The 25,538-nt window shown below is 29.7% G+C and overlaps 2 protein-coding genes across 3 annotated transcripts in view; one reads left to right on the top strand and one right to left on the bottom strand.

Annotated features, from left to right (window-relative positions):
* Nucleotides 1–25,538, bottom strand: part of LOC135949262 (putative uncharacterized protein DDB_G0267840) — a 168,003-nt gene that overhangs the window by 136,922 nt on the left and 5,543 nt on the right. For both annotated transcript variants that reach the window (XM_065498768.1, XM_065498767.1), the window contains exons 2-3: nucleotides 3,692–4,977; nucleotides 3,393–3,627 (exon numbers count right to left, since the gene is read on the bottom strand). In XM_065498768.1, the coding sequence (XP_065354840.1) occupies nucleotides 3,393–3,627; nucleotides 3,692–4,410 (954 nt within the window). In that variant the 5' untranslated portion in view covers nucleotides 4,411–4,977. The remainder of the gene's footprint in view (nucleotides 1–3,392; nucleotides 3,628–3,691; nucleotides 4,978–25,538) is intronic.
* On the top strand, nucleotides 1,223–2,862 carry Ir85a (Ionotropic receptor 85a). Its single transcript, XM_065516001.1, has one exon. The coding sequence runs from the start codon at nucleotides 1,264–1,266 to the stop codon at nucleotides 2,830–2,832; it is 1,569 nt and encodes a 522-aa protein (XP_065372073.1). The 5' UTR covers nucleotides 1,223–1,263; the 3' UTR covers nucleotides 2,833–2,862.

Here is a 25,538-nt window from a genome sequence, read left to right on the forward strand (position 1 = left end):
CCATAATCTTTGGTTAGGATACGATGTGCTTCAGCTGCACTTTTTTCAAATTACAGAAGTAAAGCAAAATTTCCCGCACATGACGCCTTGTTAGCACAAGATTCGACATTTTCGAAGCAAAAAAAACATTGTTGTTTACACTATAATGTTCAATAACTAAGTGAGAATAAATGACAGAAATGATCCCTTCAAAATGACATTAAGGTCTTATAAACAAAAAATGCGTTCAAAATGATGACGTATCATCTATTTTAAATCCCGCATTTTTAATTCATGCACCCAATAAAAAAATATATTTTTATATAGAAAAAAGCTTCTTTTTTTAAGCAATGACTTTTATTAGAAAAGCTTTTTATAAAAATTTTGAATAATGCTCTCTTTTTTTGTAGAAAACCAATTTTTTTAAAAAACTCAATTTATGAAAAAGCTCTATGCTATTATTATTTATTTATATTTAAAAAAAACCTCCTTTTTGTAGAAAAACCCTTATTTTTTAAACAATGCGTTTAAAATGTTATTATTAAAAACATACACCCTAACCAAAAAAGAAATTTTAAAGTTAATTTTTGTAAAGTCGTTTATTTTAAAATAGAACTTTTGTTTTTTTCGTACCATAAGAAATATTTAAAAAAAAAACTTTCAAAACTTTTAATAGTCAACTTTATGGATATAAAATCGACTTTAGGGCTTTTGTAGTTAGGCTGAACGTTTTAAATTATATTTGCAATTTGTTTTCTGGTACGAAATTTAAAATAATAGTCAACTTTATGGACTTTTGTGGCTAGGGTGATACATTTATGAAAAAAATATTTTTATTACAAAAGCTCTACTTATGAATAAAGCTACTTTTATGAAAAAAAAAACATTTTATGAAAAAACATTTTCCAAAAAAATAATTGTATAAAAGAAGCAATTTCAAGATTTTGAAAAAAACTCTATTTTATGTAAAAATAGCAATTATTATAAAAAAGCTCGTTTATTGAAAAACATGTATTTATGAAAAAGTAGAGCTTTTTTATATAAAAACTTTAAAAAATAAGTATTATTTAAGAAAAATATAGAAAAACCGTATTTTTATTAAAAAGCTCTTTTTATTATAAAAACATTTATATTTGTTGCACAAAAAAGCAAACAATTGTTTAATTCATTTTCGTTTTTTAATTATGTAAATTATTAAAACTAACATTCAATCTCTTTCCCTTCTTTTCCAGAAACAAATTCCGAACAGCACCCCTGGAAATCCTTAAAGACGATGGCATTGTCATGTATTTAATAATGGTTTTACGTGACATCTCGCAAAGTGTTAAGCTAAATTTCATACGCAGAAGATCGGCCTCCAAACATTTAACCTTCATCATCTTAATGATAGAGGATCCGCTGTCCGTAACAGAGAAGTGGCTGTACAGTGTCTTTGAAAACTTTTGGAATATGCGTATTCTGAATGTGGCCGTCATCTATTATCATGCAGAGAAATTAAACATTTATCGTTATGATCCTTTTCTGCACAGGCTCTTTCCGCAAACAGCTACGGATCACCGACATCATAATCTAACAATAAGAGACATTTTCCCACGAACCCTATTGAATATGAGAGGAAAGCCATTGCGCATGTGCATGTATGAAGATGGCATACGTTCTATGTATGATAAGCGTGGCGTGTTAATGGGATCGGATGGTCTGATGTCCAGTTATTTGGCGGAACGTTTAAATGCTACACGCATTATTAATTGGGTGAAACCTTATGGCAATGCCTCGATCAGTAGAGATATCTGCTTTAGAGAAATTGTAGAGGAAATAGATGATGTTGCATTAAATATTAGATTCTTATCGTTGGAATCTTTCTACAAGAGAGCTGAGTATACTGTTGTTCACAGTCGTGATGATTTGTGTGTCATGGTGCCGAAAGCTAAAATAGCTTCCTCATTTTGGAATCTATTTCGCTCATTTAATATGGGAGTTTGGTTTTTGATTCTAACTACTTTAATATTTGCCTGTGGATTTTGTCTATTTAATTATCGTAAAATATGCTCCAATAGTATGGTTATATTGCAGCTGTATGCCTGCATAATGGCGATGCCATTTCTGAAGCTATACCGACCGACCTCATTACGTATCTTCTTTTGTGTTTGGCTGGTGTTTGGCATGCTGATATCGGCTGCTTTTAAAGGCAACCTCACGGGCAACTTGGTGGATCGTCAATATCTACCCGATGTTAATACCATCAAGGACTTGGCCGAGTCACCCTATCCAGTGGCTCTAGTGCCACGTCATCTTAAACACATGCACCGCTACATAGACTCTAAGAATATGTATGGAGTCCTATTGAAAGACAAACTGGTAGAGGTACCCGATTTACAATTTCATTATTTGATAAAAACTAACAATTTGTCCTACGCCTATTTGCTTAAGTATCATGTATCCGTATTTCGTGTAAACTCAAGAAAGCACTCCAAAAAGGGTCGACCACTTTTCCATGTTATGAAGCAGTGTATTGTTCCATTTCATGCTGTTTATATTGTTCCCTATGGATCACCATATTTGGGTTTTATTAATACGTTGATGCGTAAGGCCCTGGAATTTGGTTTAATCAACTATTGGGACCGTTTGATGAATGCAGCTTTTCGCAGCTCAAGAAGAAGTATTGCACGAAATAGACGTAATGACGACGATGAGCCTGTAGTTCTCAAGTTGTATCATTATCAGGCGGTATTTTGTTTTCTGTTTGTGGGTTTGGCCATGTCAACGGCATGTTTTCTTTTTGAAGTCTTGAGCACGCAGGAGTTTAGACAGAAATTTAGAAGTTTTTATGCATTTTTAAACTTAGAGCTTTAATTTAGGGGAATAAATGGTTTTAAAAGCCTTGATAAAGATGATCTGGAAATATGTTTGACTTTTAAGCTTTAAATTAAACTTTTTAATTGAATTTCAAACTTATTTTTCTGACTTAAAAGCTTTTAGACAGGCAATGCATTCAATTAATGATCTAGAACAGTTACGTCCACGCATACATCGCATATTTGAGTTTGTGTTAACAGCTTTGAAAGCTCTTTTTTAAAAGTACAAAGTACATAGCGTATCGTGGTTTGTTTGCAAAATAAGCAGCAACCATTGTTGTCTGATTGCTTGTAGAACTCTTGTCGGTGTGAAAGCACAAAAGCTCTTTTGTAAAAGCTCGCACATTGTGCATATGAACTGTACATAACTGATCTGGAACATTTAAGCTTCATAAAAAGCACATAACAGCTTTTTTTTTAATTTAAACATTTTAAACAATTTTAATTTCTATTTTCTTAATAAACAATTTCAACGAAACATTCCCAAAAGCTCAACAACAAAACAAACATGCTTTTAAACAAAAACAAAACTTTTAAAATTTTACAAAAAAAACTTACCACTTTCTTTTCCTCTAAAGCTTTATTAGCTTCTTTTAGGGTACTTATTTCATTGGTCAGTCTTTGTATTTCATAGTTGACCAGGCCACCCATGGCAGCCTGTGGCAAGTTGTCATTATTTGTGCTGGCTGTATCACATTTCTTATTAGCACCAGCCTTCTTTAAAAGCTCTACAGCATTTTGCAGCTTTTTCACTTCAGTTTTCCATTTACGTGCTTCAGATTCATTTTGGGCTCTAAAAAGTAATAATTGAAATAAAGTTTAGAATTTCATTTATTTAATAAAAAAAAAAATCTTACCTTAAAACTCGTACAGCTCCTTTTTCGGTAGTTAAACTCGATTTAAGTTCATTGATTTCCAAACGCAGCTGCTCTGTGAGAGCATTAAGCTTTTGTATGGTCTGAACATTTTCCTGAAGTTTGCGTTTAAGTCTAGGTGGAGGATTTACCAATGCCTTGGATTCTGTGTTAGTTTGTTTGGAGGAGGGTGGCAAGGGTGGTTTGCCGGCCAGTCTTTCTGTTCTAGAGGGTACTGGAGTGGCGGTGGGATTAACAGTTGTGGCTGTAGTAGATGCAGAATTTTGTATATTTTCTTTGATATGTAGTCTACCTCTACAGTTCAACTGCATGCCCTCGATGCGTGTTCTCTTCTCCTGATTCACAGAATCCGTGACTGAAGTTAGGGAAGCTGATAAAGTTTTCTTACGTTTAAGTTTATTTTTGGGTGAACAAACTTCTTGCCACTCATCTGTGGGTGTTTTCAAAATGGGCTTTAAGAGCTTTGTGTTGTTAGAGCTTTCATTGTTAGCTCTCTTAATGGGCTGTTGATTGGTTAGATCATTAAACTTTTGCTGTTTTTGCTTAACCATTCTGTAGCTGTCGGTTATGTTCTCTGCCAGCCTAGTCACTAGAAGTACTTCACCCCTATTGGGCATGTGGGGTGAAGTTGTTTTTGTCATATTTACAGGTTGTTTATCTAACGATATGCTAGAGGTCGTTTTGGTCATTTTATCTGCCATTTTTCATATGTATATAATTCATACAACTTCTTGGGGGATTGTATGAAGTTCGTTTGACAATTTCATTAATTTTTCATTCAAGAATAGGTCCGACCTTTCTTTCTTTCTCTCTTAAGTTAGCGAAAGTAATCTCTTATTTTTCTTTAGTTTCTTTTAAAACGTATTATGTGTGTACGTTTAAATGTGCAATAAAACGTAAAAAGCTTTTGTTATACAATGTGATTTTAAAAGTGAGAGCTTAATTTTAAAATAATTCGTACTTTTTTTTCCAATAAATAGGTGGTTAAAGGTACTTTTGTTTTGTTTCTGCGGGTGTAATTTAAGCTTTTCTCTATTTAGTTTTAGGGTATTATTATTGTCTTTGCTATTTCTTCTTTAATGTAAAAAAGAATTTATAGCAATGGTTGTTGTTATTGTAGTATTATGTATGTATTTAAAAAAAAAAATATAAACAAAATAAATGTTGTAAAATATTATTATAATTCAGCTTGGTTTTATTTTGTATTTTCCTTTCAACATTTACTATTTCCGGTATGGCACTTCGTTGGATTCATTTATGGCGTTTAACTGAAAAGATAAAAAGCAAATAACTACAATTAGAAAAGATTAAACATTAAAAAATAACTTAAAAATACAGTAAAATCAAAAAATTTAAATAACAGAAGCTGTTACATGTTAATTGATCCAGCTATTATTATACAGCCTTAAGGTATGCTTTAATTTATCAATTAAATACTGTACAATGTAATGTAAACATTAAGTGTAACAACAACACAATAACAGAGACCCTAAGAGAAGAGAAAGAAAATACTCAAAAAATCACACAAACACGAATGTTGTTTTTGTTTTAATACAATTTTTACTAATCAAAACCAACCATTTAGGTTTTTAACAGCAGAGTTTCCGTTCTATGTGTTTCTCTATATTTATCACTGTTAAAACGATAATTTCCCAATAAAATACTGCAATTTAGAAGACTATTTATAATAAGCTATTATTTAAATGAAAACTTTATTCAAATACAACATTTATTTATTAATGTTGGTAAATTAACATAGTTTAAAGTGCCTTGATAAAATTTATCACATTTCAGGGTCACAAGGTTGGGTTTTGTTTTGTAACATTTCTTTGAAAAATTCCCATAATCGATTTTGTTGAAAGTTGAGTGACCTTTATTTACATGTTGTTTAAATGGTTGGACTTTTTATTTCTTTCTTTAAGTAGGCACCTTGCAACGCCACTTATTAAAATATTATTCTTCTTTATACTGTATGACTGAGTAAACAAACTTGCTGCTTGCTGGTTGCTTTAAGTGAAATAAACAATTTTTCAAAAATCATCACCGCTAACAGCATGTAGTTTGTTGTGTATTTATTTATACGTTTCAACGAATACGAATTGTAATAAAAACAAAAGCGAAAAATTATTGATTTTCCTAAGTAGCAGTTTTTTAATTGCAATTTAACTTTTTCCCTGCATTAGTAACACAGGGCCCCCATTCTATCAGCACTTGTCAGTGTATATAATATAGACACTCAGATAAGAAATTTATTTGTTTATATTGAAACAATTAGTTCTTTTAATAATGCTAATATGATAATTGTATCGTACATACTTGTATTATCAATAAAAGGCTGGGGAAAGTCAGTCTTATAATGATTACAGTGAATAAATGTACTAAATATAGTAACGCTTATCAAAAGTTTTAATCATAAAGCAAAGAATATGTACAAAAAGTAATGCGATTGACAACTGCAATTCGAAAATATAATAAATTACTATTTATAATACATTATTCAAAACAATTTCATCTTGAAATTTCTTGTAAATCAGCTAGTTTTTACAATATTTTAATAAATTTTTAGTTAATTTGGAAGTTGTTTTATAATTGGGGCATTCAAACGGTCTGCTATTAAGGTCGATTGTCATAATGTCGTAAAATATTTTTTTAGTTTAAACAAATTCTTGTTGTGCTGCAAACAAAAATAGTGTTATTTTATAACTTTTTTGTTTGAAATAGTAAATAAAGTTATTTATTTGAAAATTTAAATCATTAAAAAATGATTTTTTACTATTTATAATAACACTTATACTAAAAATATAAAAAAAGTACTTTTTAAAATAGACTTTTTTAAAATATTTGACAAATATGTAGTAACAAAGTCTAAATCAATTTAATAATGATTGTAATGTTTTTATTACTAATTTTACAAAATATTTAAAAAGTACTTTTTTAAAATGTTTGAGAAATAGTACCAACATTATTAAAAAAGTACTTTTTAATTTTAAATTAGTACTTTTGCAATTGAATTATAGTAAACTGTGTGAATATTTTCTCAAAAATTATATTTTTTTTAAATTTATTTAAAAAATTTATTTTAATATTTTTTGACAAAATATTTCTATTGAAATAGTACTATTTTGTATTTTGAAATTTTGAAGAAGTACTTTTTTATTTAAAAAATAAATTTTTTATTATTAAATTTAAAAAAAAAGTATTTTTTAATATTGGGTGTATGACTTAAAAATGCGAGGTTTACAATTGATGGCGTATCTTTTGAACGCGGTTTTTATTTTTAATAACTTATATGTAATTTTGAAGGCTACATATCTGTCATTTATTCTCAATTAGTTACTGAACATTATAGTGTAAATAACTAAGTTTTTTTTGCTTCGAAAATATCGAATTTTATGCCGACAAAGCGTCATATGCGGGAAGTTTTGCTTTACTTCTTCAAATTTAAACAAGTAAGAGAGCTATATTCGGCTGTGCCGAATCTTATATACCCTTCACCAAATTATACTTCAAAATAAAAATTTTAAATATTTATATTTTTTTTGCAGTTTTTTATTTTTTGGGAAAAAAAATTTTCGAATTGTTTTTTTTAATTTTAAAAAAAATTTTTTGGTGAAAACAAAAAATCGGGTTAAAAAATATTTGTTCCGATTTTGACTCATTGTAGGTCCAATTTACTATGGTCTTGTATACGTCGTTGCAAAGGTCTTTGAAATATCTATCATTAGATATCCATATTGTCTATATAATGACTTAGTAATCCAGCTATAGGTCAAAAATCGAGGTTGTCCTGGTTTTTTCCTCATATCTCAGCCATTTGTTGATTTTAAGCCATAATTTTGCTGATTTTAAATAGCAAACTTTCAGTAAATTTATCAAATTAAAAATTGGGAATTTAGCATAAAACTATTTTACTAAAATTCTCGAAAGCATGTCTGACAGAATTATTGAAGATTTGGATCCCGAAGATATCAGGGGTCTTCAGAAAATTGATTTCAACCGACAGACAGACAGTGAAAGGTATAAAAAAAGTGCCGCTGAAGCACACCAAAGCTTATGGTGAATGTGTTCCATCGGTTTCAACGTGCGAGAGATGGTTTGTGTGGTTCAGAAGTTGTAATTTTGACGCGGAAGACATAGATGGCCCAAGCCAGCCAAAAAAGTTTGAAGACCAAGAATTGATGTCATTACTCCATGAAGATTGTTGTAAAACTCAACAGGAGCTTGCAAAATCATAGGAAGCTACTCAAGCAGCAATTCCAAAACTTGCAATTTCCTTGAAAAATTCAGGGAAATTGGGTACCATACGAATTGAAGCCGAGAGATCTTGAAAGACTATTTTGCATGTCCGAAATTATGCTTGAACGCTAAAGATAATTTTAGCACCGAATCATTATTTGTGATGAAAAATAGATCCATACAATAACCCAAAACGTAAGAGATCGTACATGAAAGCCGGCCGGCCAACCAGCCGAATCGACACCAAAGCCAAATATCCATGGCGCTAAGGTAATCTTCTGTATTTGGTTGAAGTAAAAGGGTCCTATCTATTATGAGCTGCTGAAATCTTGCCAGACCATCGCAGGAAACCAGTGCCGAACGCAACAGATTCGTTTGAAGTGATGATTGGCCGAAAAACGCCCAGAATATACGGCCAAACATGAAACCGTAATAATTCATCATGCCAACACTCGGCCAGTTAAAATGTATTTAGAATGAATTGGTTGGGAAGTTTTGCCTCACCCGCTTTATATTTCAGATCTCACCCCGTCCGCCTACTATTTGAATCAATCGATGCAAAACGATCTCTCTGAGATACGTTTCACTTTGGAACAGCGTATTTGAAATTGGCTTGATTCGTTCTTGGCCTCAAAACATGAGCAGTTCTTTTGGCTCGAAAAATCTATATGTTATCAGAAAGATGGGACAAGGTCAAAGGTCTAAAACTTAAATTGTAAAAATATTTTAAAAAAATATATAAAAAGTACTTTTTAAATCAGTACTATTTAATAAGGTGACCTTATTTTTAGAATTTTAAGAACACAATGCCATCTTCTAGAAGTTTCATGAATTATCTTAAGCAGACTACTGATCTACAGTATCCAAAGCAGTTTTTTGTAGACTTGTTAAGAATTGCCCTTTCGTTTGAGAGAAGCACTCCATAAAATGTTCTGTGTAACTATCTTATAGACTTTATTGAATAATTCTTTTATTGATTAACTTATAAAATGAAACACAAATGTGTCTAAAATTGTAGAAAAAATTTAGACTAAGTTTAAAAATTTTACCAAAAGTCTACCGATAATGTTTTTTTTTAATTTAAAATTACCATAAAAAATTCAAACAATTACATAATTTTGTTTTAAAAATTAAGAGAGAGTTGGAAATTTGTTTACCATTTAATTACTTTGTTTTACCAAATTGTTGAGTAGGGTGTAATATATTCGTTCACATTAACTCAAACAATATCTCATACATGTGTGGTGTCTTTCGATTTATTTTTATACACATTTTCATTCTTAAGGCTAAACAAATTTTTACAATGACGTCAATTTATGGTTTATCTTAAAAAAGAACTAAATTTATATACATTTTTCTTTATTTTTTTTGGGGATTTACATTTTTATGAACTTTTAACACGCACTCACTAGTTTTATTTTGTTAGAATTACACAAACTTAGTTAAAATAATTACACGGTATTTAAATTATTGTTTGTGACATTAACAACAATACGATTAAAAGGAATGGTTACACATTTGTCAGTTAATTTAAATATTTTTCATTAAAACAGGATTTTTCTTTAAAAAAAATACGAAGTATAAAGAAATTTTAAAATGCAACTTTTTGAGCACAATTTTAAAAGAATACTAAAGTTTAAAATAATGAAAAGTGTTTATAATACGTTAATTAATTTGTTTAAATATTTTTGTTGTTTTGCTTAAAAGAACAAAGAAATTTTCTTGAATGTTTAAATCATCAAAGAGGAGCTTATTTAGGGTTTTAAGAAACTTTCAAGGAAGGGCCTTTTTAGATTAAAAAACCATCAGAAGAATTAACATTTTTTAAGAAATATAATTAATTACAATGTTTGTAATAATAATATTTGATTTGATGCCAAGGCCATGAAAAATGATTTCATTTTTCTCTCTTAATAATTTTAGGAGAATTTTCAAAACAAGAAACGCAATTAATTTACGAATATTATTACTTGCGATCACTGCCAAAACATTTCTTTTGGATTTTTCTTATTTTTTTGGTTTCATTATTTAGAGAAAATTGAATTTCCAGACTCTCAAGAGTAAAAAGCTCTTGACCTCGAAAAATTGATAAAAATCTGGCCATAAAATTATCTAAATCGATTTAATAAATGCACACCGACCGACCCCTCACCCACAAACTCGTAAATAATTCAAGTATTTTTTTTAAACAAAAAAAAATTTGGTTGTTACTTGTAGTTTCAAGAGCAAATTGTGTTGAATTAGAATTAAAGCAACAGGCGTTTTTGGTGATCTTTTTAGAAATTAAAATAAAATATTTTGATAGAAAAAATTGCCAAAAATTTAATTTTTAAAAATCGCTATAATTTTTCTAATTATATTTTCATTTATTGTGAATGATCATATTTCTGTTTAGAAATCAGGTGAAATTAGTGTTTTTTATGAAATTGGCGTATTTTTTTATTTAAATTATTTGGCTTTTTATATGAAAATCAGAGATTTGTGAAACTTAATATCACAAACACTTTATTTTGATTTTAAAAAATCGCAAAAAATTTTTAAATATCGATTATACATAAAATAGGTTTCTAATTTTATTTTCATTTATTGTGAATTGGGATATTTTTTTTAGAAATTTTTGTGAAATTAGTGATTTTTATGATATTGGCGTATTTTTTTTAATGAAAATTTGTTGGCGTTTTTTTATGAAATCCGAGATTTTGGAAAATTAATATCATAATAATCATAACCAAACACTTTATTTTGATTTTTAAAAAAAATCGCCAAAAATTTAATTTTAAAAAATCGATTTTACATAAAAAATTTTTCTAATTTTATTTATTGTGAATTATGATATTTTTTTTAGATATTTTTGTGAAGTAAGTGATTTTTGGCGTATTTTTTTTAATGAAAATTTTTTGGCGTTTTTTATGAAATCAGAGATTTTTGAAAATTAATGTTTTGGCTATTTTTTAATAATCAAAATAAAGTGTTACTATTATTATGATATTAATTTCCAAAAATCTCTGATTTCATAAAAAAACGCCAAATAATTTTCATTAAAAAAAATACGCCAATATCATAAAAATCACTAATTTCACATAATTTCTAAAAACAAAATATCATAATTAACAAAAATTTAAAATAAAATTAGAAAAATTATAGCTTTTTATGTATAATCGATTTTTAAAAATTAAATTTTTGGCGATTTTTTTAAAAATCAATATATTTTATTTTGATTTTTAAAAAAATCACCAAAAACGCAAGTTGCTTTAATTCAAATTTGAAATTAAGATTTTTTTTAAAATAAAGTTTTTTGAAAATTTCATCGATTTTTTTTCAATAATTTTTAATATTTTATGATTTTTTTTTTTTGTTAAACTCCATTTCCCTGAAATTATTTATTCTCAAATTAACGTGATTTGTTACACATATTAAATATATCCGAAATATACATGAAACCAATGTTTAGCAAGATCACTTTAAGTCCATCTCAGTTTAACCCTTAAATGCATGATTTTTACTTTTATTTTTCTATAAAATATCAAATATTTAGTTGATTTTTATTTATTAGTAGTTGATGTTAGTTCTTCAAGTTTCTCCAACCCACAGACACCTGCCTGTTCTTATTTATTTGCAAATAAAATATCTAAATTTGTACTGCATACTTTAAGGAGCTTTTTTATTACAGTTGACTGGGCTCAAAAAAAAAAAATTCCGAGTTTTACCCCGAATTTTTGAATTTTTTTTTTTACAAACCATCTCCTGAAAATTTCGAATCGAATAAAACAAAAATCAGCCAAATCGCTCCAGCCGTTCTCACGTGATGCCAGTACATACATGGACCATTTCATTTTTATATATATAGATAAGAAGATATTTCCTTTAGCTTTAGTTTGATTTAGAATTTCTTTAGCTGAAACATTTCGTACTCCATTTCTGAATTAGAATCTGAATTAGTATCAAGCTTATATTCGTCTAAAATTAAGTGGAACTGGAATGTAGATAATTGGCAACAATATGCATTAAAGTGTTAACAAGTTCGCTTGTCGCTCGCATTGCAATTAAGTTTATTTTCATATTTCCTTGAATTATTTCGCAATTATTTATTAAAAGTCGTTAACATAACATTTAAATTTCTTTAAACAAATGTTGTTTGAAAGTATCTCTACAGAATTGCTTTTACTCTAATTAAAAAATAATTTAAAATAAAAGAAAAGGAAACACCCCGAATATTAAATTATTCTTAAATGATGATCTCAGTTTAGAACAATTTTATTCTTTAACAAATTTTTCTTTGCGATAATTTGCGTGCAAAATGTTTTGCAAAATGTTTCAGAACCATGAAAATAGTTACAGAGAGAGATAGTTAGATAGAATTAACTAAATAAAATAAAGGAAACAAATGTGTTTCGAAGAAAAGGTGTGTTTTTCTAACCCACTTTGTTTGTTGTGGTGTAATCGAGTCTGGTGTCATCATTTAGTTTAGTTAAGTTTATTTTATTTGCCAGCCACATGACATTTAATACTCATATATACAATTTATTTTCATATATTTATTATGACATTTATTATTTGTATTACAACAATGTCTGACTGCTTTTCTCTTCTCCTAGACTCCGCTTTATCGGCTTTTATTTTATATTTTATTCTCATTTGTATTTAAAGTTTAATTAATTTTAATTTATGTATCTGTTTCCTAATTTATTCGCTACTGGAAATGTGGTCTGTCAAAATGTATTTTTATTTTCCTTTATTATGTTATCAATTCCAAATTGAGTGTCGTTTCTGATAATGGACTGTGGATTTGTGGTTGATGCTTCTGTTTCTGTTTAATTGAATTATAATGATCTGTCTCTCATCTCATCTCTTCTCATTCATAATACTACTTTTGTATGTAGACAGCACGATGCAGCTGTGATGAACTTTTTTCAAACTGTCTAAGTGGTGGGATTTGTCAGTATCCAAAACTGTCAAATATTTAAACAAAGAGAAAAATTTAAGAAAATTTAAAAAATCCATTACAAAGCTACAATTTTTTAATATATCCGAAATTCTTTGTCATATTTGCTTAAACATTTTCAATATTTTTTTTATTTTCTGATCAAGCACCCCTCGTTTATAATCATAAAATCCATATAAACTGATGCTACTTATCAACAATTTGCCTATAGTTGTTGGTTTATTTAAATTTAAATTATTTATAATAACACTCAGAATTTGCACTCAACAAAAAGTAGAATACTGAAAAAAGCTTTGTTTGTGACCTCAATGATGGATGTTACTGATATCACTGATATCAGGTGTCCATTAAACCTAACTAAAGACAGGGTTGTATATGGATTTGTTTTAGCAAAACATAATAATTTAAAGTTTTCTATAATTAAATTAATTTTTTCAGAACCTCTCAGTACTGAACAGAAAATACAACCAGTTTTTTCTATTTTTATACCCTTCACCTTCGTAAGAAGGGTATATATAAGTTTGTCATTCCGTTTGTAATTTCCACAATATAATTTTCCGACCCTATAAAGTATATATATTCTGGATCCTTATAGATAGCGGAGTCGATTAAGCCATGTCCGCCTGTCTGTCTGTCCGTCTGTCTGTCTGTTGAAATCAACTTTCCGAAGCCCCCAAATAACTTACATACACGATTCATAGCAATATCTCCGAAATTCTTCCGGCTCAGTTGCTATTTAAAATCGAGAAAATCGGTCCACAAATATAAGGAAAAAACCAGGACATCCTCGATTTTTGACCTATATCTAGATTACTAAGGCATTAATATAGACAATATGGATATGTAATGATAGATATTTCAAAGTCCATTGCAACGATGTATATAAGGCTATAGTAAGTTGGACCTACAATGGGTCAAAATCGGATAAATATTGTTTAACCCGAATTTTTTTTTTACCAAATTTTTTTTTTCGATAAAAATTAAAAAAAATATTTAAATTTTAAAAAAACTATTCGAAAAATTTTTTTTTCGGAAAAATAAAAAAAACAACTTTGAAAAAAAAAAATTTTTTGTTTACCTAAAAATATTTTAAATTTTTATTTTGAAGTATAATTTGGTGAAGGGTATATAAGATTTGGCACAGCCAAATATAGCTCTCTTACTTGTTTAAATATATGGTTTGTTTAGTTCAGAAATGGTGCTTTCGACACGGAAGACAAAGATCGCCCAGGCCAGCCAATAAAGTTTGAAGACCAAGATTTGAAGGCATTACTTCATGAAGATTGTTTTAAAACTGAACAAGAGCTTGCAAAATCAGTGGGAGCTTCTCCAGCAGCAATTTAACAACGTTTTCAAGCAGCAGGATTCATCTTAAAGCAGGGAAATTGACTACCATACGAATTGAAGCTGAGATACCTTGATAGACGATTTTGTATGTCTGAAATGCGGCTTAAACGCTATAAAAGAAAATCATTTTTTTGCACCGAATCATTACTTGCGATGAAAAATGGATCCTTTACCAAATCCCTCTGTATTTGGTGGCACCAAAGGGGTAATATCTACGAGCGTAGGTCAATACGTACGCTACTTTTTAGATTTCCCGGCTCTAAGTGAAAGGGCAACACTGCTCTTGTCAACAGACATCTGTCATTTCACCCCTTTCAAAATTTCAATAAGCTGCGTCATTTAGTTTGTGTTTTGCAGCCATTGATAGAAGACTACATCAAAACTTGAGGAGAAAATTGGAAAAAGTGATTTTCATGGAAAAAAACACACTCATATCAAGACTAATGCTATGTGAACTCTTCACTATCAATTTCAGTTGTAAACATGTTTTTTACTGAATTTCGTTGTGGCCGCACAAGCACGGGAGATGTCCAGTTGAGGTCTATGTACACCCGAAACAATTGAAAAAAAATCACGATAGGTGTTGGCTGATTGGTGATTGAAGGTGTGAGGGAGTGGAAGCCATAAGGATCTCACATGGCTCAGTGGTTTAAATTTTTAATGGTCACTTGGGCATGAGGAAGCTCTCCAAAAGGTGGATGCCGCGTTTGCTCACAATCAGGAGCATAAATGTGCAGTTTCCATGACAAAAATTCACGAATTGGGCTGCAAAATGATCCGTATTCCAACCTATTCTCCGGATTTAACACCGAGTGACTAATTTTTGTTTCCCAACCTGAATAAATGGCTCGCCGGAAAGAGATTTGACTCCAACGATGAAATCATCACACAAACAAATACCTATTTTGATGACCTCGACAAATCTTATTTTTTTGGAAGGGAAAAAATTGGAGAAACTTTGGACAAAGTGCCTAGAGCTCAAAGGAGACTATTTTAAAAAATAAAAAAATTTGGTTATTCTCGTATTATGAGCTGCTGAAATCTGGCCAACTGATTCGTTTGAAGAGATGATCATTGGCCGAAAAACGTCTAGAATATGCGGCCAGACATGAAACCGTAATATGCCATCATGACAACGATGGGCCACATGTGGCAATACCTTTTAAAAACTATTTAAAAAGAAGTAGTTGGGAAGTTTTGCCTCACCCGCCTTTTAGTTCAGACCTTGCAACGTCCGCCTACTTTTTGTTTCGGTGGATGCAGAACACTCTTTCTGGTACGCTTCACTTCAGAACAGAGTATCCGAAATTGGCTTGATTCGTTCTTGACCTCAAAAGATGAGCAGTTCTTTTGGCTCGGAATCCATAAGTTGCCAGAAAAATGGGAAAAGTCATAGCTTTCAATGGCCAATACTTTGAATAAATTTATATTTTACAAATGTTTCAAAATAAAAGCTAAAAATTATAAAAAAATCTCGCTGGTTGTTTCTATACAATACAATAGTTAGTTTGATCCCTTCTTTTTTTTTTAATAAGAAAAGTCTATTTTAAACAGATCGTATTAAACAAAGTTGTTGTTTACTGTCGTTTGTTATTTGAAACTCCACTCCCCCAGCTTATCTATGATTCTTAAGAAATCCATTTGTCCAATTTTAAAACATAAAACAACAACTACTACAACTTTAATAATTTTTTCAAGGTTATTTCTGCGAAAGCACAAATTTAAATTGATTATAAACATAATATTAGTATGGTCTTCTGTCTTCCTTCCACCAAAGTTAATTATCGACATAAAGACATAAAAAGAAAAACCCATAAAATACACCAGATATTGTTTGTTGTAAAATAAATTGTTAATAATAATAAACCAAAAAATAGATGAGGAAATCCAAACATTTAAAAATGTAAAGAAATCAGTTCCTCAACCATTCAACGTGCCAGCAGCACAAGTGTTACAACTAGAAGACATGAATAAATAATTCTCGGCCCTCATAAAAAGGGGAAGTTAATTTTAACCAAAAATATAGAAAAATAAACAAAATTATTATGTTTATTATGGTATTTTTACGAAATGTATGTAAATGAAATGTGTAAAATAAATTTAAACATTTTATTGGGTGTTAATAAACAGCGTATTAAGATTTTTTCTTTCTTCTTTTTTACTACTTAGTATGTGTAAATAATATTAAACCAAGAATGTTTAATATAAAAAAAAATCAGTTTTCTTAAAGAATTTTCTTGTTTTTTGGGAGGAGATGGGGAAACATTTTTGAAATTCCTTTTAGCTTGAAAAGAAAACAATTTTTACTGAATATACAAATAAAATTATGGATAAATAAAAGAATGTGGTGGTGTATCATTTGAATTAAATTTATTTCAAAATAAAAATTTTAATTTTCAACTAAAAATTCGCCACTTGGATGAGCCACTACAGTGGAGAGCAAAATTGAAGGAAATACATATATATTAAAATTTATTTAAAATTTTTCTTTTTCCCTTTTTTATATCAAAACTTTTCGGTTTTTCTTCGAAAATGTTGAATTGTCTGCCAACAAAGCGTCATATGGGGGAAGTTTAGCTTTACTTCTTTAATTTGAAAAAATGGTGAATGTCTTTCATTGATTTCGAAGTGCGAGAGATGGTTTGTGCGGTTCAGAAGTGGTGATTTTTATACGAAAGACAAATATCGTCCAGGCCAGCCAAAACAAATTGAAGACCAAGAATTGAAGTCATTACTCCATCAGGATTGTTGTTAAACTCAACAAGAGCTTCCAAAATTATTGGACGCTACTGCAGCAGCAATTTCAAAACGTTTGCGGGCATCAGGATTCATCCAAAAGCAGGGAAATGGGTTATCATACGAATTGAAGCCGAGAGACCTTGAAAGACGATTTTACATGTACGAAATAATGCTTGAACGCTATAAAAGAAAATAATTTTTGCACCGAATCATTCATTACTTGCGATGAAAAATGGATCCATTACGATAACCCGAAGCATAAGAGATGTAAAACCCGGCCAACCAACCGAATCGTCAGCAAAGCCAAATATTCATAACGCTAAGGTTATTATCTGTATTTGGTGGGACCAAAAGGTTCCAATCTATAATGAGCTTCTAAAAACTGACCAGACGATCACAGGGAACCTGTACCAGACCAGACAATGCCCCATCCGACTACTATTTGTTGCGATCGATACAGAACGATCTCAACAAATAGTAGATGATTGGCCACAATCATATTATGATTGGCCACAATCATATTATGATTCCACTTCAACCATAATTATTATGGTTATGAGACCCAGAATGAATTAAGCCAATTTCGGATACTCTGTTCTCAAGTGAAGCGTATTCCAGAGAGATCGTTCTGTATCGATCGCAACAAATAGTAGTCGGACGGGGCATTGTCTGGTCTGGTACAGGTTCCCTGTGGTCGCATCATAATATGATTGGCCACAATCATATTATGATTGGCCACAATCATATTATGATTGGACACAATCATATTATGATTGGCCACAATCATATTATGATTGGACACAATCATATTATGATTGGACACAATCATATTATGATTGGCCACAATCATGTTATGATTGGCCACAATCATGTTATGATTGGCCACAATCATGTTATGATTGGCCACAATCATATTATGATTGGCCACAATCATATTATGATTGGCCACAATCATATTATGATTGGCCACAATCATATTATGATTGGCCACAATCATATTATGATTGGCCACAATCATATTATGATTGGCCACAATCATATTATGATTGGCCACAATCATATTATGATTGGCCACAATCATATTATGATTGGCCACAATCATATTATGATTGGCCACAATCATATTATGATTGGCCACAATTATATTATGATTGGCCACAATCATATTATGATTGGACACAATCATATTATGATTGGACACAATCATATTATGATTGGACACAATCATATTATGATTGGACACAATCATATTATGATTGGACACAATCATAATCATATTATGGTTATGCCACTACTATAATATAATCGTGATGGGGCTGAAATCATAATATGATTAAGCTACAACCACTGTATGATAACTACATATATTATGGTTTAGACAGAATCATGATATAATCATATTATGGTCGTGAAACTATTATTATATAATCGTTGAACCATAATATGATTGCACATGATAAATAATTTGCTCTTTGTTATAAAAAACACTTCTCTTTTCAAAATCGACCTATAAATGATTGTGATTTGAGGGAATAAATAAAATTTAAAACTTTTTTAGTCAAAATATATATTCTCCCATAATATATCTAACCGATTTTATGACCCACTGTAGTTCTTAAAACACACATTATTATCATACAACAACACTGCTCGTATATTATGCCAAAGAATAACAAGGAGTGACCCAAATCATTTTTATTTGAAATAACTTTTAATTTTTATTTCGCTATAAGTATCTAAATTTAAGAGATTAATGAATATTATTTTTAAACAAAACATTTGTGTGTATTTGTAGATTTTGTGGAACTTTTAAATGACAAATTGAAGCGTTTTTTATGTCATTCTCACTAAATGAGCCATTTCATTTTAAAATTTCTTAAAGTGAGTCACTTGTTTTAAAGCAACTACGTAAAATATAGACGAAGAAATTCAAAAATAATGAATTATTATTGGAAGCAATGACAAAAAACGTGTTTTAAAACAAAACAAAAAACTTTAAAACTTAATAAATTTATGGTTTTTTAGACAAGATTTAACAAGCACAAATATGATTTATTAAATTGGGATTTTAAAGAAAATTTCTTTTCATAATTACCACTGTGCGCCAGCAGACAGACAGATTAAAAACTAAAGTTTTTGTTATAAATTTTGTTAAAAAAACGTGTAGGAGAGCATGTTGTACAAGTTTACAGATATTTATTTTTTGGTAGTTTTATAAATGTTTTTATTGATTCAACAATAATTATCTTTATCGTCATCATCGCACTTGTTTTGCCCATATACGAACAACTGACTGAATATGTAGAAATATGAATATATCGACTGAGAAAATGAATGTTGTGCCAAAAACCAAAAAAAAACCAAATCGAATGCCAAAGTGAATGTTAATATTAATTATATTATAGATTACTTTTATTGAATTATTAACAAAAATTTAATTTAATTAAAACAAATAACAGTATAAACTGTAAATAGCAATAATAAATAAAAAAAACCTAAAACCCAAGAACTCTATGAAAAATTATCTCAATTCAGCCAAGAAATTCACAACATTTGGGCAAAAAACTATTTACAAAAGCTACTCAAACACTAGAAGAGTGTGTATCAAGTCATATTATTATTATTATTAATAAATATTTATTTTAATAAATAAAAAACTACTGAATGTTTGAGTTTGTTGTTTTATTTATCTTAAAAATTAATTTCGGCAAAGCTTATGGTTGATTGGAATTTAACCCATTTTAAGCGTTATGTTTTTGGAAATTTAAAGCAAACATTTGTTTTTAAAATAACTGATACAAGTGTAAACAAAATTTGCAATAGTTTGTAGTGAAACCAAAATGAAAAATAAATAAAATCTTATTTAGTTTCTTGGAAATAATATTGCTAATGCCACTAAATACGCTGCATGTAGATCAATGGTCGGCACAAACTGATCTTGCCACATTAGTAAATGCATTGTACTGTTGCATAAAACGAATTCTTTGATGCAAAATCTCCCACAGTCTCCCTTAGCAGTTTTAAAGATTTTCTTACAAGATCGTGTAGTATCTATCTGTGTATACCATCACCCCTTGTGCCGACCACTGCTGTAGATCATTAGATAAAGAATTATTTATGTAATGTTTCCAAATTTAGATTTTTCGTTTTAAAAATTGTGAGCGGCTTAATGCTTTTGTATTTCTAATTTTGAAAAGTACTTTAAATGAAGGTTTTGCTCATCATTACAATTAATGAAAAACACTTTTAGTTTTACTCCTACACATTAATTACATGCTTGATGAAAAAAAGTAAGTTTCCATAGAAAACATGCGGTAAATAATTGCACTTTGGCAGTTATTTCCATAATCAGTATAGTTGTATTTATACGAATGATACTACTTATGTTTTGAAATGTAGTCGTATTAAATCTGATATCATCACAAAATTTAAAAGATCATCTTTGAATATAAATATACAGGCCTGTCACACATTTTGTTCGGAATGGTTTCAATTCCGTAGTTTTTATTCCGATCGATTTCATTTTAAGTTCTTCAAAAAACCGAAAATTTTTCCAATTTTCAATTAAGCAAACGTATAACTGTCAGATGGGAATAATGCATATGCCGAAGATTTTTAAAGCGACAAATAGGTTACCGTCATTATTTCCTCAACTCCTTTGATCATCCGTAATACAGGACTGATTGCTAGGTAATGCCTTCTTTTTATTCCCGAACATCCATATTAAACTCGGAGAAAAAAGAGAAAAATCTATGGCAATAGCTCATTGATCGCCCAAAATAAAACATTCAGAATATAGAAATCGAAGTCCTGATTTGGATAAAGAGACTTCTTTTTTCACCCACCGTCACACATTAATTTTGAGGTAAAATGTGTGGATATTTGCAAATATGAAAAATTTATTAAGCACTCAAAACATCGAAATCAAAAGTTCTGATTTGGACTCAAAGATTTCGTTGTTTCTCCCATACATCTACATATATAAAAGAGTAACGTTACTGACTGAATGACTGACTGATTCATCATCGCTGAGCCCAAACGACTGAAGCTAGAATCATGAAATTTTAACTGTGTGTTCCTCCCTCCCCAAAACAATCCACTAAGACGGGATTTTTGGAAATTCGAACGTTTAGGGGGTAAAAACGGGTAAATTCGGTAACCTTATATCTTCAAAACTAATAAAGATACAAACAAACTTAAAATTGCACGTTACTCCATTTAAAAAATAAGCTGAAAGGTGTTTCGTACTTTTTCGAAATTCGAACCTTTTAGGGGAGAAAACGGGTAAAAACAGTATTTTGGTACTTTTTGGAATCTTATGTATCTTTAAACCAATAAACATAGAAACAAAATTTAAATCGTATTCTTTACTTATCAAAAAACAAAAAATATAAGTTTGGTACTTTTTGGAAATTCGAACTTAAGGGATAAAAATTGTGTTTATTTTTGATACTTTTTCATAAAATAAGTTTTTCTATAATTTGACATACAGAAATTTATTTGAATAAAATTTTACCACCGCAATGGGGATAAAAAATGTACCAAAAAGGGGATAAAATCGGGAAAATACATTTTATTTGAAATTATTATGCCAATTTTGATAATTTGTTTAACATTGGTTCCTGGATTCATACAAAAATTAACTAACAGGTTGTTACTTGGAACTCGAGTGCCAAGGTTTATATTGGGCCAAATCCGGGTAAACAGTTTGGTACTTTTTTTAAAACATATTTTTTCTTGGACACATTAACACAGATTTTAATCGTTTGATACATGTCTGTAGCATAAACAATTTTGGAAAAATGGAATATTTTTAAATTTCAAACTTGAGGGGGTGTTCAAAGTGGAAAAGGGAAATTGGTACTTTTCTCCTAATGGTACTTTTTTAATATTTATAATTATTTCACTTATCGACATTAAAGTTAGCTGATATGCATCTGAGTGAAGTTAGTGTTAGGAATAGGGGATAATATTTAGTATATGGTCTAATTGAGTGAAAATTCAAGCAGATACTTCATGGTACTTTTTCTTTAATCTAATGGTACTTTTTTGAAATTTCTTTAACAATGAACTTAGAAACATGAAATTAAGTATATATGGTCCCAAGTGAGTTAAAATTCGTGTTATAATAAACCTAAAATTTAATTCTTCTAATTGCGGTGGCGAAGCGCACCGGGTCAGCTAGTCATACATAAATTAGGAGGTAAAATTGTTCGTAAAAGCCAATAATTTCCCATCGCGATCACATTTTTGATCGCCAAGAATATAAAGCACTCAAGTCATCGAAATGTACGTTCTCATATGGATCCCACATAAAATTCGAGCTGAAATTCCTTGATGTTTGCATCAGCAAAATTCCAATAATTTCCTATAGCGATCACGACTTTGATGGCCCAAAATAAGATAACTTTTAAGCACTCAAAACATCAAAATCAATGTTCAGATTTGGATTCAAAAGATTTCCCTTTTCTCACATAAATCGCTCCTAAATTATTAAGTCGCAAAAAGCCAATGATTCCCCATAGCGACCACGGCTTTAGTTGCTAAAAATAAAATACTTATTAAGCACTAAAACATCAAACTCGAAAGTCCTCTTCTTCATCGCCTATAATTTGTGAGGTGATATTTGTAGATGTTTGAAGAAGCAGTTTTCGAAGTTTACTCCTTTGAATTGTTAAAACTACTCCTGAAATTTAATGCAAATCATCCATTGTAATCCAGGCCACTTTTCAAAATCAATGACACTTCACTGACTTTCTCAAAAGTCTTTTTCTAGAGCAGAGCTCAGCATTAAACACTGGAAATCGAAGTCCAGTTTTTAACCCAAAGATTTGTTGATATTTAAAGCAAGTGCTTAAAAAGAGGTAACTTCCAAACTATTTTTGAACACATCCAAAAAGAAAGTCAGTTGATAGATGAAGAAAAAAACAAATTTCTACTTCTACACTCGGTGCTAAATCCGGAGAATAGGGTGAAAGAGGGAGCATGCCGATTGTGAGCAATCGCTGCAGCCATCATGCGGAAAGCTTTCTCATACCTAAGTGATCATTCAAAATTGAAACATGAGCCATGTGAGATGCCTATCGCTTCCACAATCTCTCGCACTTTCAATCCACGATCGGCCAACACCATATCGTGAACGTCTAAAGCGATCAGCGTCTTTCGAAATTCAGTAAACCACTTTTTTACCATTGAAATTTATGGCGCAGAGTTCCCATTTTTCAAGCTTAGTCTTTATTTGAGTGAAAGAAATTCACTTTTTTCCAATTTCTCCTCAGTGACTATCAAACGCAAACTAAATGACGTAGCTTGTTCAAATTTTGGAAGGAGTCAACTGACAGCAGCAGATATGCCCTTTCAATTATGATTGATTTAATATTTTTATGTTTACGGGAAAGGTTTTTTTTTGAGTACCCAATCTGACTTAATGAGAATATTTTCAAGCTTTCTACACAGAAAAAACTACTTCTTAGACCGTTTCAATTCAAATATTTGTCACATATTGAACTGGTTTCAATTATTTCATAATTGAATAAAGTATTCATGTTCTCAAAAACAAAATTTTCTGATATTTTCTATTGAATTTTGAGATTTGAATTTGATAATTCAATATATCTATAATTTTCGTTATTGGTTGAACTTCAAATACAAAAATGATTGAATAGATAATTTTCATAATTGAAGACACATTTTTGATATTTTTTGTTTTTTCAATTACGAAAATTATCTATTCAATAATTTTTGTATTTAAAGTTCAACCAATAACGATAATTGTATATACAATTATCAAAATTATTAAATTCAAAACTCAAAATTCAATAGAAAATATCAGAAAATTTTGTTTTTGAGCACATGAATACTTGATTCAATTTTGAAATAATTGAAACCATTTCAATATGCGATAAATGTTTGAATTGAAATATAGTTTTTTCTGTGTAGGAAAAAAAAAGAACTTCGATACTTAAATATTAAGCGAATGAAAATACTTGTCAAAAGCTGAAAGTGTTCGGGAACTATTTTAAGAAATATATAGATAATTTTTAAATTTAAGCTAGATAACAAACAATAACAATAATAGTAATTTCTTCCTCATAGATTAATGGTTCCAACACAATCAATATAAAAACTACATACGTCAATGGATACAAAAAATAAAATTCATTGCGTCCTAATGTCTGGATTTTGTCTTAGACCTAAAATAAAACACACAGAAACAAAAAAACAAACGCTAATTTTATTGTCATGTTGTGTGAAGATTTTAGATACATTCGTCAAGATATTTATAGATCCCAAAGATATACAAGTATTTAAAAATATTCGAACTACGCCACAGTATGTAAAATGTATTTTTCTAAACTAAACAATATTCAAGTTCACTTTTAGATATTTCAACACTTTCATTTTCAGTTTGTGAAAGAGATTTCCTACCCTTTCCCCACTCATTTCCGATTTCAATTTCCAACAATTTGTCCCTTTTTCTTTGTTATTTTTAAGAAAACAAACGTGACCTTAAAAACTCTATACAAAGCATAGCAGCATTAATGATTTATCTGGCGATAATTGTTTAGAACTTGAAAAACATCTGTTAAAGATAATGGGGAAAATTTATCAACTTCCAGAGGAACGTCAACAACCACAACAATATAAAAATCCCTTTAACAGATCATTTCTTGCTATCTTTCCTACTTTAAGATACAAATAAATAAGAGTGCTCTAAGATTATTCTGTTTTTCGAGCGTATGATCAACGAATAAGAGAGAATTTTCATTTTATTTTTCTTCATATTTCTGATTTTTTTCAAACTCTTTTTTTTGTACTCGTAAATACAATATTTTTGTTTATTTTTATAGTGGCTCTGTATTTTGTAACAAGTCCATTAAAATTGTTTATAGAATTGTTGTGTTAATTTGTGAATAATAAAAATTTACAAAATTTCCACAAAGTTTTACAACTTTTCTAGCTTTGATTTGTGTAATGAGAGCGCGTCGAAATGAAAACAATTTTTGTGGAAAATGAGTTCATTCATACATATTTAGAAATGAGAAAGAAAGAATAAGTTTTGCAGATGTTTTTTTTTATAGACTCCCACTTATTTAGGTTGAAACATCAAAGTATGTTTATTTTGGATAAGTTTTAAAGTAAAACAGCCAACAAAAGTTTTGTAAAGTTTCAGACACATGTTAAGGATAAACATGTTAAGGAATCAGAATTTATTCCATGTTCAGCTTTATGATAGACCTTTTGCATGTGCTTGCTGGGTTGTGTTGGCTATAAAAACTTCATTTAAACTCTCATTCTGAGACTCTCATATTTTAGTATTTTTTTGTTTTATAAAGTGCATTATGATCTCCAATATCAATTGTATATTTAACTTGGAACCCGCCCTGACAATCATCATAAAGTACTCATATTTTGTTTACCAAAACAGCAACAACAACAGCTGCAGCAGTGAATGACATCACTGCTGAATAAACCATCATCATCTCTGGCCATTAACAACGACGAATGATTCAAATGTCACTAAATCATCATTTAGTTTAAGAGAGCTTCTTCTTCGTCCAACTG

The sequence above is a fragment of the Calliphora vicina genome, chromosome 1 (genome assembly GCF_958450345.1).
Source record: "Calliphora vicina chromosome 1, idCalVici1.1, whole genome shotgun sequence".
Taxonomy (NCBI): domain Eukaryota; kingdom Metazoa; phylum Arthropoda; class Insecta; order Diptera; family Calliphoridae; genus Calliphora; species Calliphora vicina.

What these genes read in the sequence shown, in the direction of transcription:
- Ir85a (XM_065516001.1), top strand. Translation starts at nt 1,264, where the DNA reads ATGTATTTAATAATGGTTTTACGTGACATCTCGCAAAGTGTTAAGCTA.